Source organism: Xyrauchen texanus, chromosome 50 (assembly GCF_025860055.1).
Source record: "Xyrauchen texanus isolate HMW12.3.18 chromosome 50, RBS_HiC_50CHRs, whole genome shotgun sequence".
Taxonomy (NCBI): Eukaryota; Metazoa; Chordata; class Actinopteri; order Cypriniformes; family Catostomidae; genus Xyrauchen; species Xyrauchen texanus.
In genome coordinates, this window is record NC_068325.1 from 9753347 (window position 1) to 9767891 (window position 14545).

General features: G+C 37.1%; 1 protein-coding gene across 4 annotated transcripts; it reads right to left on the minus strand.

The window, feature by feature from the left end:
- Nucleotides 1-17: 17 nt before the first annotated feature.
- Nucleotides 18-14491, minus strand: LOC127641444 (afadin- and alpha-actinin-binding protein-like). 4 transcript variants are annotated; one of them, XM_052124469.1, is made up of 12 exons: nucleotides 13869-14491; nucleotides 12795-12953; nucleotides 8288-8491; nucleotides 5157-5267; nucleotides 4914-5049; nucleotides 3177-3252; nucleotides 2903-3083; nucleotides 2674-2815; nucleotides 2379-2509; nucleotides 1336-1509; nucleotides 1138-1249; nucleotides 18-1032 (listed from the first exon to the last, which is right to left on the minus strand). In XM_052124469.1, the coding sequence occupies exons 2-12, from the start codon at nucleotides 12915-12917 to the stop codon at nucleotides 971-973; spliced, it is 1452 nt and encodes a 483-aa protein (XP_051980429.1). In that variant the 5' UTR covers nucleotides 12918-12953; nucleotides 13869-14491; the 3' UTR covers nucleotides 18-970. The 4 variants fall into 4 exon arrangements, with proteins under 4 accessions (XP_051980429.1, XP_051980428.1, XP_051980430.1 ...); XM_052124468.1 differs by having other exon boundaries at nucleotides 12795-13243; XM_052124470.1 differs by having other exon boundaries at nucleotides 2674-2812; nucleotides 13862-14491.
- Between the last annotated feature and the right edge of the window lie 54 nt (nucleotides 14492-14545).

A 14545-nucleotide genomic window follows, 5' to 3' on the forward strand; every position in this document is an offset into this window, starting at 1 on the left:
GGCAACGACGTCACGCGCATGCCGCTCGGTGCTGTTCTCTATCATCCAATCAGCCAGCCCAAATGGCAATGCGTTTTCAACAAGGAGCCGAAAGAAGATGAACATTTCTTCGTGTGACACAAAAACTGTGAGCAATGTGTTTTTCTGTCTCTGTAATGTTAATTTTCCCATGTACATGGAGGCAAAATCAAACATTGTAGTTCACATTCAGACAGCAAAGACAGGCGCTGCACTTTTTACACAGGACAAAGTACCCTTCAAATTACACTTTGCCTTCCCGATTCGGCTGGTCATCCCACTGCAAACAACAAGCGACATTTTCATATGATTGAAGGTAAATCCTAATCCGTTTGGCCAATTCACTAAAAAATAATCAACACAAAAGAATGATTCATTCTACACAGCTGACAGAAATATGGGACACACGTCATACTTGCTATGTCATAAGGAAATGTTGCTCAGGTAAGTCCGAGCACTCATGGTATGCACAGTAAGAAGTGGCGGGACTCGACTGGACGCGGGAAAAGTCTGATTTGACACTTGTTTGAGTCTGTCCAAATGCTCCCAAGTCCAAATCACAAACAAATGCTCAAATTAAAATTATCCATCCATCTAACCATCCATCCAAATTAATAAATATATACAAGATATTTCTAATGTTTCAAAAAGTCATAAATGTCATGGTCATTTTTTAAACATAGCTCATTGCCAGTATACTGTATATAATTTTAAAACCTGTAGAGACTCAATGATTTAGTGATGTTCTTTGATGATCCTAATGTATAGTATCACAAATACAATGTGACACAAAACTTGGTTTAATATTCAGGTCCATATTTTGAATGTTCTTCATAAAGATAATGATGAGCTTGGAAGCTTCTCATTCACATTGGCTCAAGGAATCCCTCATCTGGTGTTGGATTAAAAACAGTCCAGAATCATCTGCATGTGGTTCCATAGATTGGCAAAACTAAAGATGAGATTTGCTCACTTTAGCAGAAATTGGTATGTGTTTCTCTTCATGACCAGAGTCTGCAAAATCAGAAAGCAAATTTAAAAAAGTGCTATTTTAATTTTTTAAACAAGATCATTTGTTAAACTAGAAAAAAAAAAAAAAAAAAAACAGGCAATACTCACAGTTGAATAATTCATCAGTCATTCGACTTTGTGGTTTCATCTGGTCTGCAAAAGTTGTGTTTAGAAATTGATGTTTGAGCCATATTGCACGGTCGTCCTCAAATGATTTTCTCTGAAAGACAATTTTTTTTATTTCTAAAATAAAGGACCTTGCTCTGAATTAAGAAGTCTAATGAAATAATGAGTCAAAATTAGAACCTCATGGCCCAATCTGATGGCAGCCTCTGTGAAATTTCTTCTTTCCATTTCAAAGTTTTTCCTCTGTTCGTCAAAAACTCTCAACTCCTCTTTTAAGCGTTCCTTCTCTTCCAGCATGTAGCAGTCATTAAGAACAGCTGCAGTCTCCTCATCACAGGGTGTGTTGAGCTGTTGCTGTAAAAAAAAAAAAAAATGCTCTGTTCAATATCATGTTCTCTTGAACTGTTTTTTGCTCTTTCCAGTGTCTCAAATTTGACATCATGACAGAGATTTTGCAACAAGCTATTCCATGTTAATATTCATAAAGTGGTGTAGTTAAAAAATTTTTTTGAGTGTCTTCCTTTGACACCCAGTTTTTGAAAAACCTTACAGGGCTTTCAAGCAGCATACAGATTTAAAAAGAAAATTAAAAAAAAAGTTGCTTTATGATAGTTCTAAATTGGTTGGGGTAGTTCTGTAGATATTTCAGAATAGGATCAATCTTTCACATGGTATCTAAATATGTAGGACGATTTTCATGCAAATGAAAAGATAACACCCACATCATTGTGATCTCTTGAACTGTGAGTGGTGATTAGGAATGGGCAATAAAACGCCCAATGGACAAATTGGTGTCCAAAGAAAATACTTTCCATGGTTCGGTGAACTTTCATAGATCGTGTGCTGGGACACCATGGCAGTTACAGTCTGTGAGTTGTCAATGCTAACTTATCTTGCTGTTTAAATTGGATATAAACTCGATATTGTAGATAACTATATAACACGATGCCTCCGTTTGAGCTTCCCTCTTGCTTGTGAAATGGCAGTGTGTGTGATGTTGTCACCGCAGCAGCATATTAAGGGTGGGTTTTTGGGCAACACTGCCGAGGTATTGGACGATGGTCTGAACGCAGATTGATTTTGTTATTGCGGCTCAAGATCCGAGGCTGTTGGCCCCAGCTGGCCAGTTGATAGCCCTGGCATGCACTGGCCCGATAGTGGAAAAGCAGCTAATGATACATATACAGCAAGAGTGATCAGAGAAATATTTTGTCTCTTCTTACTTGCAGAAGCTGCTGCTGAGTCTGAATGAATTCTTTGCACTGCTGAATTTCTACTTTGAGCCTCTCTATCTCCTCATCATGTAGTTGTTTGAAGATTAGCTTCTCACTGTCTCCAGCTTGCACCAAGGATGCTGCAATACCAAATAACATTTTATCAGAAGACAGCCTTGCCCAGTCTCTATGTACCTTTGTCTTTGAATTTGATGTGTGCTTCAATATAAACATAAAATACTTTCTTGTACATTCAATCTGGCATAAATTGCAGCATTTTTTTTTTTTATATGGTTCTCTGTACCTTGGCTGTCCAGTTTCTCAACGTGGTGTTTCAGTTTCCTCCACTGCTGACGAATGCTGTTGGTAAGTTTCTCCCGAGCATGATCACAGGACATCCCGGAAGGTCCTTTCATAGAATTCTCCTCATCATCTGAATTTGTCTGCTGGGTAAAAAAGACAAAAATCTATCTTGCTTTGATTTATTTATGAAACTATGCAGCCAAACAAAATTACCATCTTCGGAAACTAACATTATCTGCATTATTGCTCTTTTTCTCTTCCTTTTGGCATTTCCTCTTTGAATTTAAAACTCCCACCATCTCTCGTTTCATCTGCTGAAGCACTTTCTTCAGCTCAGTGTTTTCCAGCGTTAGCTCCCTCTGACGATTATCAAATTGATTCAGGAGAGTTTTGTACATTTCTTCTTCATGTCTGAAATAAAGAATGACCAATCCAAAGGTTTGCCTTCTGCAATAATTATTTGATATTAAGAAGAAGAACTCCAATAGTGCAGATGCTTTGTACCTGGCTTCAGTTTTTCCAGTTTTCCAAAGACATCTCCTCCCATCTGGCCTTCCAACATAATTCAAAACATCCATTCCTGACAGAGACATGCACACGAGCACATTAGGCAAATTAATTAAATATCCTGAAATATCCTTCAGGGCAGCACTAAATTAAACAATGAAGTGACTTGAAGTGTGTACTTTTTTTTTAATATAAAATACTTTCTCCTTTCTCAGCTTAATGTATTGTAATAATACAGCTGCAATTAATAATTAGTAATTAATAATCAGCTGCAATGTATACATCCCCTGAAAAGTGTAAACACTATGGCTCTATGCTGCTATAAAAACATTGCCTTATTTGTTTGAGCATCCCAACTAGCCCAATATTGGCACAACCAATGTCATGGAAATGGGGTGGACAATCATTTGAATAATGGTTGAGAGGGAAGCATTTGAAAAACCTATACGAAAGCAGCCATCATGTTTACAATTCTGTTTAGTGATGTTAATCGCACAGAAATTACTCGCTTCACCTTTTAGCTGGTTTCGATTTGCCTCTCAGCTTAAACATAACATTTAATTTTTTATTAATTTATCAACTAAAAGTCTTACTAATCAAACAAATAGAAAAAATATTTATGAAAATAAATTCTACTTCCAAAAGCCTCACAATATATTTACATGTTATATCACATGCTATATTACTAAGAGATGTTTTTTTTTTGGATGATTATGATGATAATGATCCCATTTCTTCTTCCCTGAAGTAATAACAATAAAATTATACACTTCTTTTGGGATTTTGTTTTTTGTTGTTGCCATTTTTATCTTATTTAGCAAATTTATGAAGCTTTAGTACAGTAAAAACTTACACTTCTATAAGTTGAAACTTGATATTGATAATGTGACACATTGGATGCCAATTGCTGCAATCTTGAGAACAAAATATAAATAACATGACTTGAAATGTTGTGACAATAATAGCCAGTAGATGGCTGCAGGGTCTCCTGAACAGTAAAGCGTTTCGTCATGGTGCTGCTAAAGAGTGAACTTTGAGCAAGGCTGGATGAGGCCACATTTATAACTTGTCTTTGTTTCCATAACAGAAAGATGCAGTGTTTTGTCTGGAAGGTGAGGCACCTGCATATATCTGCATAAACATGCCCAGAGTGGTAAAGGTATACTTCCATACATTGGTGTGCGCGCACACGCAGGTGCATGCATGTTCTGCATTGTTGGTGTTATTGTCTCACCCACTCATATCTGAGTGTGTGTGTGTGTGTGTGTGTGTTAAGGATCGTGGCTGATTTGTTAGTCAAATTAAAAAAAAAATATTTACTGTTATATTCTCACCAGTAAATTTTTTTTATGTGTGAGTGAGTGTGTGTGCTTAGGTGTGTATGTTTTACACTCTGGATGTTTTATAGTCTCACCCTTTAATTTCTGTGTGTGTTTTCTGCATTGTGGCTGATGTATTGATTGTTTTTGACAGATAAAAAAACTGCTCTGTTTTATGTTCTTTCCCATTCATTTTCAATGGTCGGTCAATTTTGACCAAAAATACATAAAGTGCCACTTTTTTTTTTATTTTTTGTTTTTTACTACAACAGCTTAGACTTATAGAATTATGCCCACATTGTTTTGTATGTTCAGATGGTAAGTGGAAGAAAAGTCAAAAAGTCTTGTCCTGCTCAGATAAATGAAACCAATTTTATTAAATCAGACCATATGTGGGTTAAGTGACATATATTACCTTGTTTATTATCCTTTTTAGCAATGAGTATTTGATTGAGGCGTTCCTTCACTCTGTTGTGCTCCCTTTCTCTTCTCTTAATAGCATGGTTGTATTGTGTATCACGACTTATAATGATACCCTGCAGCCTTTGTGCCTATTAAAGAACAAGCATATTTGGTTTGACAAAAGATTGAGATTAAAAGTTAAGCATTGTAGAATTGAAAAAATATACACGATGCTCTAAATATCAATTTTTCTTACCTCTTCTTTTGCATCTTTTAGGCAGATTTGTAAAGTCTTTATATTTGTTTCCAGCTGACGCTCTTTCTCGTGCAAGCGCTTATTTTCCTTTTTCGAAATTTCAAGCTGGTCCTACAAAACATTGAAAAAGCATTATCTCCAAATCACACTTGAGCTTTATAATAGGCTAGTCAAGGCAGGTTTACACTCACCAGCTACTTTATTAGGTACACCTGTACATCTACTTCTTCATGCAATTATCTTATCAGACAATTGTGTGGCAGTTGTGTAATTTATCAAATTAGGCGGATGTGGTTCAGGAGCTTCAGTTAATGTTCACATCAACCATCAGAATGGGGAAAAAAATTATCTCAGTGATTTCGACTATGGCATGATTGTTGGTGCCAGATGGGCTGGTTTGAGTATTTCTGTAACTGCTGATCTCCAACAGACTCTAGAGTGTAAAGAGAAGGGTGTGAAAAACAAAACATCCAGCGAGTGGCAGTTCTCTGGGCAAAAAGGGCTTGTTAATGACAGCGGTCAGAGTAGAATGGTCAGACTGGTCCAATCCGATAGGAAGGTGACGGTAACCCAAAAACACATGCGTTACAACAGTGCTATGCAAAAAAACATTTATGAAAGAACAACAATTTTGAACGTTGAGGTGGATGGTCTTTAGCAGCTGAAGACCCCTCCGGGTACCACTACTGTCAGCTTAGAACAGGAAACTGCGGCTGCAGTGGGCACAAGCTCACCAAAACTGGACAGTAGATGACTGGAAAAACATCACCTGGTCTGACAAATTTGGACAATCATGCCACGGTCTAAATCACTGAGATCAAAAAATGTTTCCCCATTCTGATGGTTGATGTGAACATTAACTGAAGTTAACACTGCTGTCACACAATTGGCTGGTTAGATAATTGCATGAATATGTAGATGTACAGGTTTCCCTAATAAAGTGGCCAGTTAATGTATTTATATAGCACCTTTCATACACAGTGGTAATTCTAAGTGACATTACATATAAATGTTACAGAAAATAAAAGGTAAAAGTCAATTTTAAAATCACTTAATGTCAAGTAATACAAATAAGATTACAAATTAAGAATTACAATTTTGGTTTAAAATGTATTCAAATGAATAAAAAGGAAAGAGAAAAATACAGAGACAAAATGATACAGAACAATCAGTTAAGTGCAGCACAGTGCTCAGTCAGAAAATGCACATATAAAACCGATGTGTTTTCATGACTGTAATGTGACTAATATTGGAGCACATCTGGCACATTTCTGGAAGCTGGTTCCAGCTACGGGTGGCATTATACAGTAGCTAAACACTGTCTCATCATGTTTTGAGTGAACCCTTGGTTTTATAACTGACTTGATCCTAATTGTCTGAAACGTTTATATTCAACAAGAATATCTGCAATGTTTTTAGGTCCTAGACCATTGAGTAATTTATAAATGTGAATACATTAATGAATAAAGTAATAAGTGAAATCAGAAAAGCTCAAGCAAAATTGTATTTACTTTATATTATATATCATTGTATATTACTATATTAGAGGAAGAGGGAATGTAAAATTGTTATGGGAAAATCTGAGAAAATGCAAGTGAAAGATATAGAACTTGAGTTGGAAGGAAAATGTATTCATGATCATAGTGTGATAGCAGATATTTTTGATAATTATTTTGTGGATCCAATAAATGCTCTCACAAAAATATTTTGTCCACACAATCTGTTTTAAATCAGAGAATAATGCTTTGCCCATATTCACTCCTAAGGAGGTGTCTGAGGCAACATTTGACAAGATCATTAGCTCTATTAAGGCCAGAGATAATATGGAATTGACTCAATCTTTCTAAAAAGATCTGTGAGCAGTGCCCCGAACTCAGGAGCCAATCATCTAGCCGTGAGGGCTCAGGGGAGAGTGGAGTGGATGATATCCTTTAGGACAGTTGATCAGTCCTGCAGTGTAACATGCTATTTTGTATTATTAGTTATAAAAAAAAGCTTTAATAATTATAATGCATGCCGTTTATATGACCTCATTGTCAGGGTTTGTGAGAAGAAACCTAGTGCAGAGTAAACTATTAAAAAAATAAAAAATAAATACAATCCTTTATTAAGAGAAAAAAAAAGTATATACAAACACTAGGCAAAAAAATAAAACACAAAAATACCCAGAGAGAACCAAAAACGCATGAAATCAAATAAACCCATAAGAGGGCGAACCCGAAATAAAGTAACAGAAACTTATTCTGACCAAAATACAAATAAACAATGTGAATGGGAATCAGGAAACCAGACCAACAGGGAAAAAACACAACTTCACAAAGTCATGAGGAAGAATGCAGCACAAGACAGAGACACAAGGAGAATATAAAGATGGAAAAAATCAGGAGGCAAATGAGGAGGGCAGGTGTAGCCAGTAGAAAAGATAATCAAGGAAACGAGGGGGGAAGGAGGAGAACAGAAACAGGCAGGGCAGAGAAACACATGGAAAGAAAAAATACAAAGTACCAATAACTACAACGAAAAAGGATACAAGGATCCTGCACTAAAGAGTAAGAAAAGACCAAGTAGAGATGGCAGGATCCTCACACTTATATTACACTTTACAACATTTACACTTTCCCTTATACGTTCATATTCGTTATGCATAATGTGCATTATCTATCCATATTTTTTATAAATAATAACAAATTAATAATAACAATGTTGTCATGTCTAGATGTGTTTTTGTTTTAAAGTTTTTTTTATTTTGAAAAGTTTAGTTCCTGTTTTGTCAAGCGTTTCCTTGTCATGTGATGTCCTGTTTTCCCGCCATGTTCATGTGTCTTGTTTTCATTGGTTTATTGTTTAGTTATCTTGTTTAGAGTTCTGTTTGTTCATTGGTTTAGGTGAAACCATGTCATGTATTAAAGCCCTCATGTTGCCATTGTCCATTGTGGAGCATTGTTGGTGTAATGTTGTTTCATAGTCAAGCCATGTCAAGAGTAGTCAAGTTTATGTTTTGTTCACATTTAAAGTTAGGGTTCTTGGATATCACTTTTGTAAGTAAACTGCACTTGGGTTCATCTTCACATCTTCATCATTGTCCATGCCAGCAATGTTACAAATGTTATATCAACAATAAAAAGCCAAACCTTCAGTCTAGAGTTGGTGAGGTGCTGGTAATGGAGGTCACTGCTGGACTTGAGCTGCTCCACCTCCAGCGCCTCCATCCTTCCAACAGATTGGCGGTGCAGCTGCACCAGGTCATAGATGTTGTTTAGTGCAATCACAGTATCCAGATCATGGGTGCCATCTGAATTACGGAAGATTGGTGGAAAGCCCAGGGATGACAGCTCCTGTGAATGCAATATAAAGAACAATGTTGCATTTATTTGAAGTGTAATTATGGCATATACCAGCTACCTGCTATGTTGGGCTACCTGCTGGTAATGAGCCTAAAATGTTTTTAGGAGTGCATTTTTAACTGTTGCAAGATTCTTCAGAAAGAATCTATTCTCAGTGACTTAATTTTTAGTGGAAGTACAGATTTTACAGATGGTTCATGCCATCCCAGATGTGTATGACTTTCTTCTGCTGAACACAAACTAAGATTTTCCTTGATCTTTTGACATATTAGAGGTATTTATACTATTAAAAACATACATTTCAGAACTGAAAGCTTCCTACTTAAAAAGAGCATTTATTTAAACCAAGCTGCAAAAACAGCTTGTTTGGAATTCGTGGAACTTGTGACGTCACAAGGACCAAATACATCTGCATATGCAACGCCTATTTTTCCATCATTGCACACTTGGCCCCGCCCACTGGTGCTCAGTCAGTCGCAGGAGTGAAGAGGAGAGAGATGGGCCTGTCATGGAAGATTCATCCACCTTCATGTGTGTGGCAGGGCGGAGGGCGGGGCCGGGTTGTGATTCCGCACACCTGCCCCTAATCAGGCTATTCAAACCTCTGAGAGGGATAAAGGCCGATCGGAGATGGCAGTGCGACAGAGAGAGAGTTACGGGCATCTGTCCGACACCTATGTGTGTTTGTCTTTTTGGTTAAGTTCATTATTAAATTAGCATTTATATTGTCAAGCTGGTTCTTACCTCCTCCTTCCCTTTTACCTTGTTACAATGTGCCTGTCTGGATTTAAATGTTTTTCTACATAAACATGCACAGACAGACATCATTGACTGCTTGATACAAATCTCAGGCCATTTTAAAAGATGCTTGCAGAGTTCTGTCAAGTTACAACTCCGAAGAGGAGGTCATTCAGCTGTCATTATACAATATGAGAGCAGCCTTTAGAGGTGCATTAAAAACAATCACTTCACTGCTGCCTAGTGGTGTTTGTTTTGACACGTGAAACTTCACTCTGCATGGAGCGGAACACAACAGATGCAGATTTAAAACATCAACAATGAAAAGGTATGTGTACACTACGGTACACATCATATCATTATAAAGTAATTCATTTGTTGACTATATGTGGCATTAGTAGAGATCAGCTGTATTTTTACAGACAAGGCTGAGAGGATGCTAACATTAAAGCTAACCTCAAGCGGTTAGAATAATGTGACTAAATACATGCAAATCCTTCCCAAATGTTTAAATGTCACGATTGTTACCATTTATTAGTTTATATCCAGCTGGTCACGTTTATGCATTTTTTTTAGCCAGCTAAGTTGTATATTTAAAGCTAGTGGCTTGAGAAAGCAAATTAATATCTTCATGCAGCTGAGAGAAATTTATAAACGAATCAAAAACACATCTTATTTGAATACAATTTGTATCCTCACTGCAATACAATAATTCAGATCGATCACATTGATAAAAAAAGGCTAGAAACAGCACATCAATTACAAACAGAAAGCAGGTGTATCAGTATGCTTATAAATAAATGTTTAATTAGACACATCATCTAAAAAATAGCGCACCTGCACAAGACACTTAATTAACAAAAACCAAGACGTTTGTCTAGCATGCGTTTGTGTTTAGAGTAGGCCTACTGTTTGTAATTACACAAAATTCCATAATTTGTTTTATAGAAATCATGTTACATCTAACCACGGTAGTGAAGATCCATGCTTCCATGTGCTTACTATGGTCTTATTATAAATGCCACTGTTAAAACTATAAAAATAAATTAAATAAATACATTAAAATGTTCATAAGGTAAAGGGTAAGGAAATGAAGTAGGGGGGCATTCATCAAAAAAAGTTTGAGATCCACTGGTTTAATATATTTGGATGAAATGTGTTGGATGTGCGTTGTGTAAACCATAACAATGTTTTGGTGCTTATTCATTTTCTTCTGATTGAGTTTCAAAAATGGCTCTATTAGAGGGGCTGCATGATTTTAGCCAATCAGAACAGTGGGCATTTACGTTGAAGTTTTAAAGAGGTGCTTATGCTAAAACTGAGCATTTCAGACAGTGCCAAAAACAGGGTGCAAAATAATCATATAGTACTAAATTATGCAATTTTTAATGCAATAAAAAAACTTCACTAACATTATCAGTGGACCTTAGGGAAAATAATAAAACTATACAATTTCATGACACCTTTTAAGTCATTTTTTCCACTTTCACTTTCACATTCTTCTTTTTCTTTTGGCGATTCAAATTATTCATGCATATCGCCACCTACTGGGCAGGGAGGAGACTTTATAGTAAAAAAGGACTTAAATATTGATCTGTTTCTCACCCACACCTATCATATCACTTCTGAATATATATACAGTGGGTATGGAAAGTATTCAGACCCCCTTAAATTTTTCACTCTTTGTTATATTGCAGCCATTTGCTAAAATAATTTAAGTTCATTTTTTTTCCTCATTATTGTACACACAGCACCCCATATTGACAGAAAAACACAGAATTGTTGACAATTTTGCACATTTATCACATGGTCCTAAGTATTCAGACCCTTTGCTGTGACACTCATATATTTAACTCAGGTGCTGTCCATTTCATCTGATCATCCTTGAGATGGTTCTACACCTTCAATTGAGTCCAGCTGTGTTTGATTATACTGATTGGACTTGATTAGGAAAGCCACACACCTGTCTATATAAGACCTTACAGCTCACAGAGCATGTCAGAGCAAATGAGAATCATGAGGTCAAAGGAACTGCCTGAAGAGCTCAGAGACAGAATTGTGGCAAGGCACAGATCTGGCCAAGGTTACAAAAAAATGTCTGCTGCCCTTAAGGTTCATAAGAGCACAGTGGCCTCCATAATCCTTAAATGGAAGACTTTTGGGATGACCAGAACCCTTCCTAGAGCTGGCCGTCCGGCCAAACTGAGCTATCGGGGGAGAAGAGCCTTGGTGAGAGAGGTAAAGAAGAACCCAAAGATCACTGTGGCTGAGCTCCAGAGATGCAGTCGGGAGATGGGAGAAAGTTGTAGTAAGTCAACCATCACTGCAGCCATCCACCAGTCGGGGCTTTATGGCAGAGTGGCCCGACGGAAGCCTCTCCTCAGTGCAAGACACATGAAAGCCCTCATGGAGTTTGCTAAAAAACACCTGAAGGACTCCAAGATGGTGATAAATAAGATTCTCTGGTCTGATGAGACCAAGATAGAACTTTTTGGCCTTAATTCTAAGCGGTATGTGTGGAGAAAACCAGGCACTGCTCATCACCTGTCCAATACAGTCTCAACAGTGAAGCATGGTGGTGGCAGCATCATGCTGTGGGGGTGTTTTTCAGCTGCAGGGACAGGACGACTGGTTGCAATCAAGGGAAAGATGAATGCAGCCAAGTACAGGGATATCCTGGATGAAAACCTTCTCCAGAGTGCTCTGGACCTCCGACTGGGCCGAAGGTTCACCTTCCAAAAAGACAATGACCCTAAGCACACCGCTAAAATAACGAAGGAGTGGCTTCACAACAACTCCGTGACTGTTCTTGAATGGCCCAGCCAGAGCCCTGACTTAAACCCAATTGAGCATCTCTGGAGAGACCTGAAAATGGCTGTCCACCAACGTTTACCATCCAACCTGACAGAACTAGAGAGGATCTGCAAGGAGGAATGGCAGAGGATACCCAAATCCAGATGTGAAAAACTTGTTGCATCTTTCCCAAAAAGACTCATGGCTGTATTAGATCAAAAGGGTGCTTCTACTAAATACTGAACAAAGGGTCTGAATACTTAGGACCATGTGATATTTCAGTTTTTCTTTTTTAATAAATGTGCAAAAATGTCAACAATTCTGTGTTTTTCTGTCAATATGGGGTGCTGTGTGTACAATAATGAGGAAAAAAAATTAACTTAAATGATTTTAGCAAATGGCTGCAATATAACAAAGAGTGAAAAATTTAAGGGGGTCTGAATACTTTCCGTACCCACTGTATATAGAGTCTGGAGTCTTATGGATTACTTTTATGCTGTCTTAATATGCTTTTTGGAGCTTTAAAGTTAGTCTTCTAAAAATCTTTGTGTTCTGCAGAAGAAAGAAAGTCATACACACCTAGGATGCCATGAGGGTGAGTAGCCTAAATGAGAGAATTGTCATTTTTGGGTGAACTATTCTTTAAATATGTTTTAAGAAAATGAGAGAATCCTAAACTTGGTGATCAATGATCAGACTATGTTCACAGTCAAACCTACACAAGTGACAGTGCACCCAAGACAAGCTGCAGATAAACACTTACCTGATTGATGTACAGAATGCACTCAGAGATATTTTTTTCTGTGCAGAAGTTGCTTGAGACATTGAAAGAACTTAAGGGCAAAGGACTTGCCACAGATGGAGTGTACAGCCTTGAAGGAGACATTTGAAACAATATTGCCTATATTTTCTGGAAAAAGAACTGGAAACATACACAATGTCAGTTAATAAATTAAAAAATTCGATGCAATGCCTGCAATTTTACGATGCTGAAAATTGTAGAGTTTAGAGTGAAAATGTTTCACAAGACTACATTCTGGCTACGGTTTAAAGTGACCAGATTTCTGATCTAAATGAGGTTACCTTTCCTTAAAATAACTTTCCACTGTTATTTTGAGTCTCATAATCTTCCCTTTTCCCATGAGACTCTGGTTATGTGGAGCACCACAGTGAAATCTGTAACTTATATCCCCTATGTCTGCTTGAATTATTCTGCATGCAAATGAAACACACCTGAACTGATTTATCAAAAACATACAAATAAAGATCAGTGCCCATAGACTGTCAGTGTTTTGCTCTCTATTCATTGTACAATTTGCACAATGGCATTAAGCTACAATGACTCTATGCATCTATCAAATTTTGAATGCAAAGCAGACTAAGTAATGCACCAAATCATCAATAATACATAAGAAAATTTAAATTAGTACAAGGATATAGTAAAAAAAAAATGTTTTATAATTGTACACAGTACACACAGATTTTAGCCTGCTAAGAGGATAATGTTCACAATATTTCTGGGCTAGCATTGTATCCATTCATTTTTAAATATATGTGTGTCACAATTCTCAAAATTATTGATATTATTAAACATTAGATTAATCCAAGATTAGCTCTAAATTACTTGCAATTTAGTACACAGCAAGATGCTTAAACCAAAACTAGTTTAATGTGAATTGAAGGATTTCTGCCTAATGACCGTGATTTTACACTATAATAACGAGACATTAAATCCACATTTCCATATTTAATATTATTTTGTAATAGCATAATAGAGTCCTGGTAAACACGAGAGGACTGTAACTTGAAAACCAGCAGCATTTTACTTACTGTGTACCTTCTGGAATTAAAGATTACTTGCGAGGTTTGGTGCTCTCATTTCCCAACATCGGCACAAATTGAACAAATCTTCCCGGGAAATCTGCGAAATAAAGCGTCTTATCGTGGCACACTGTTACATTGATGCAGAGCTCCTGCACGTCTCAACCTTGCACGAATACAGGCACAAGCAAACACGTTGCCACGCAACGAATTCGAGGGCGTGTCCAGAGCTATTCTACAGTGAATTTAAAATAAATAGCACAACGCGGCGTTCCCATAAACACACTGGTGAGGAGACAAGAGGCCGTTTTTTAAAGGATGTCAATGGTGGAGATGATTCAGTTCGCTAAATAAACTGCATTTGTGAGGAAATAGCTCATCATTTAATGAATTGACAACCTGTCCGCTAATCTTCAACATATTTTACAATAAACTATGAACTATGTGAGGAGTTTACTAAGATAAAATAGCTAGTTTTATAATACATACGCGGACAATTTGCGACACATGGGTGTCTGTTTACGGCTCTCCCCATTCATTTCTTTGGTGTCAGCAAACGGTGACTTAATGTCGTAACACGCTAGTTGACCGTTACGTTTTGCGGAGTAGGGAGGTTTTTATAGATGGGTAGAAGATCTGTTTATTTATGTATCCCTGCGCAATAACATTTGTAAGTGACTAAATATATAGCCT

What these genes read in the sequence shown, in the direction of transcription:
- LOC127641444 (XM_052124469.1), bottom strand. Translation starts at nt 12,917, where the DNA reads ATGTCTCCTTCAAGGCTGTACACTCCATCTGTGGCAAGTCCTTTGCCC. An exon ending in GCATTCTGTACATCAATCAG is followed by an intron (nt 8,492 to 12,794) that starts GTAAGTGTTTAT and finishes TTGCATTCACAG; the next exon opens with GAGCTGTCATCCCTGGGCTT. An exon ending in ACTGGAAAAACTGAAGCCAG is followed by an intron (nt 3,084 to 3,176) that starts GTACAAAGCATC and finishes TCTTTATTTCAG; the next exon opens with ACATGAAGAAGAAATGTACA.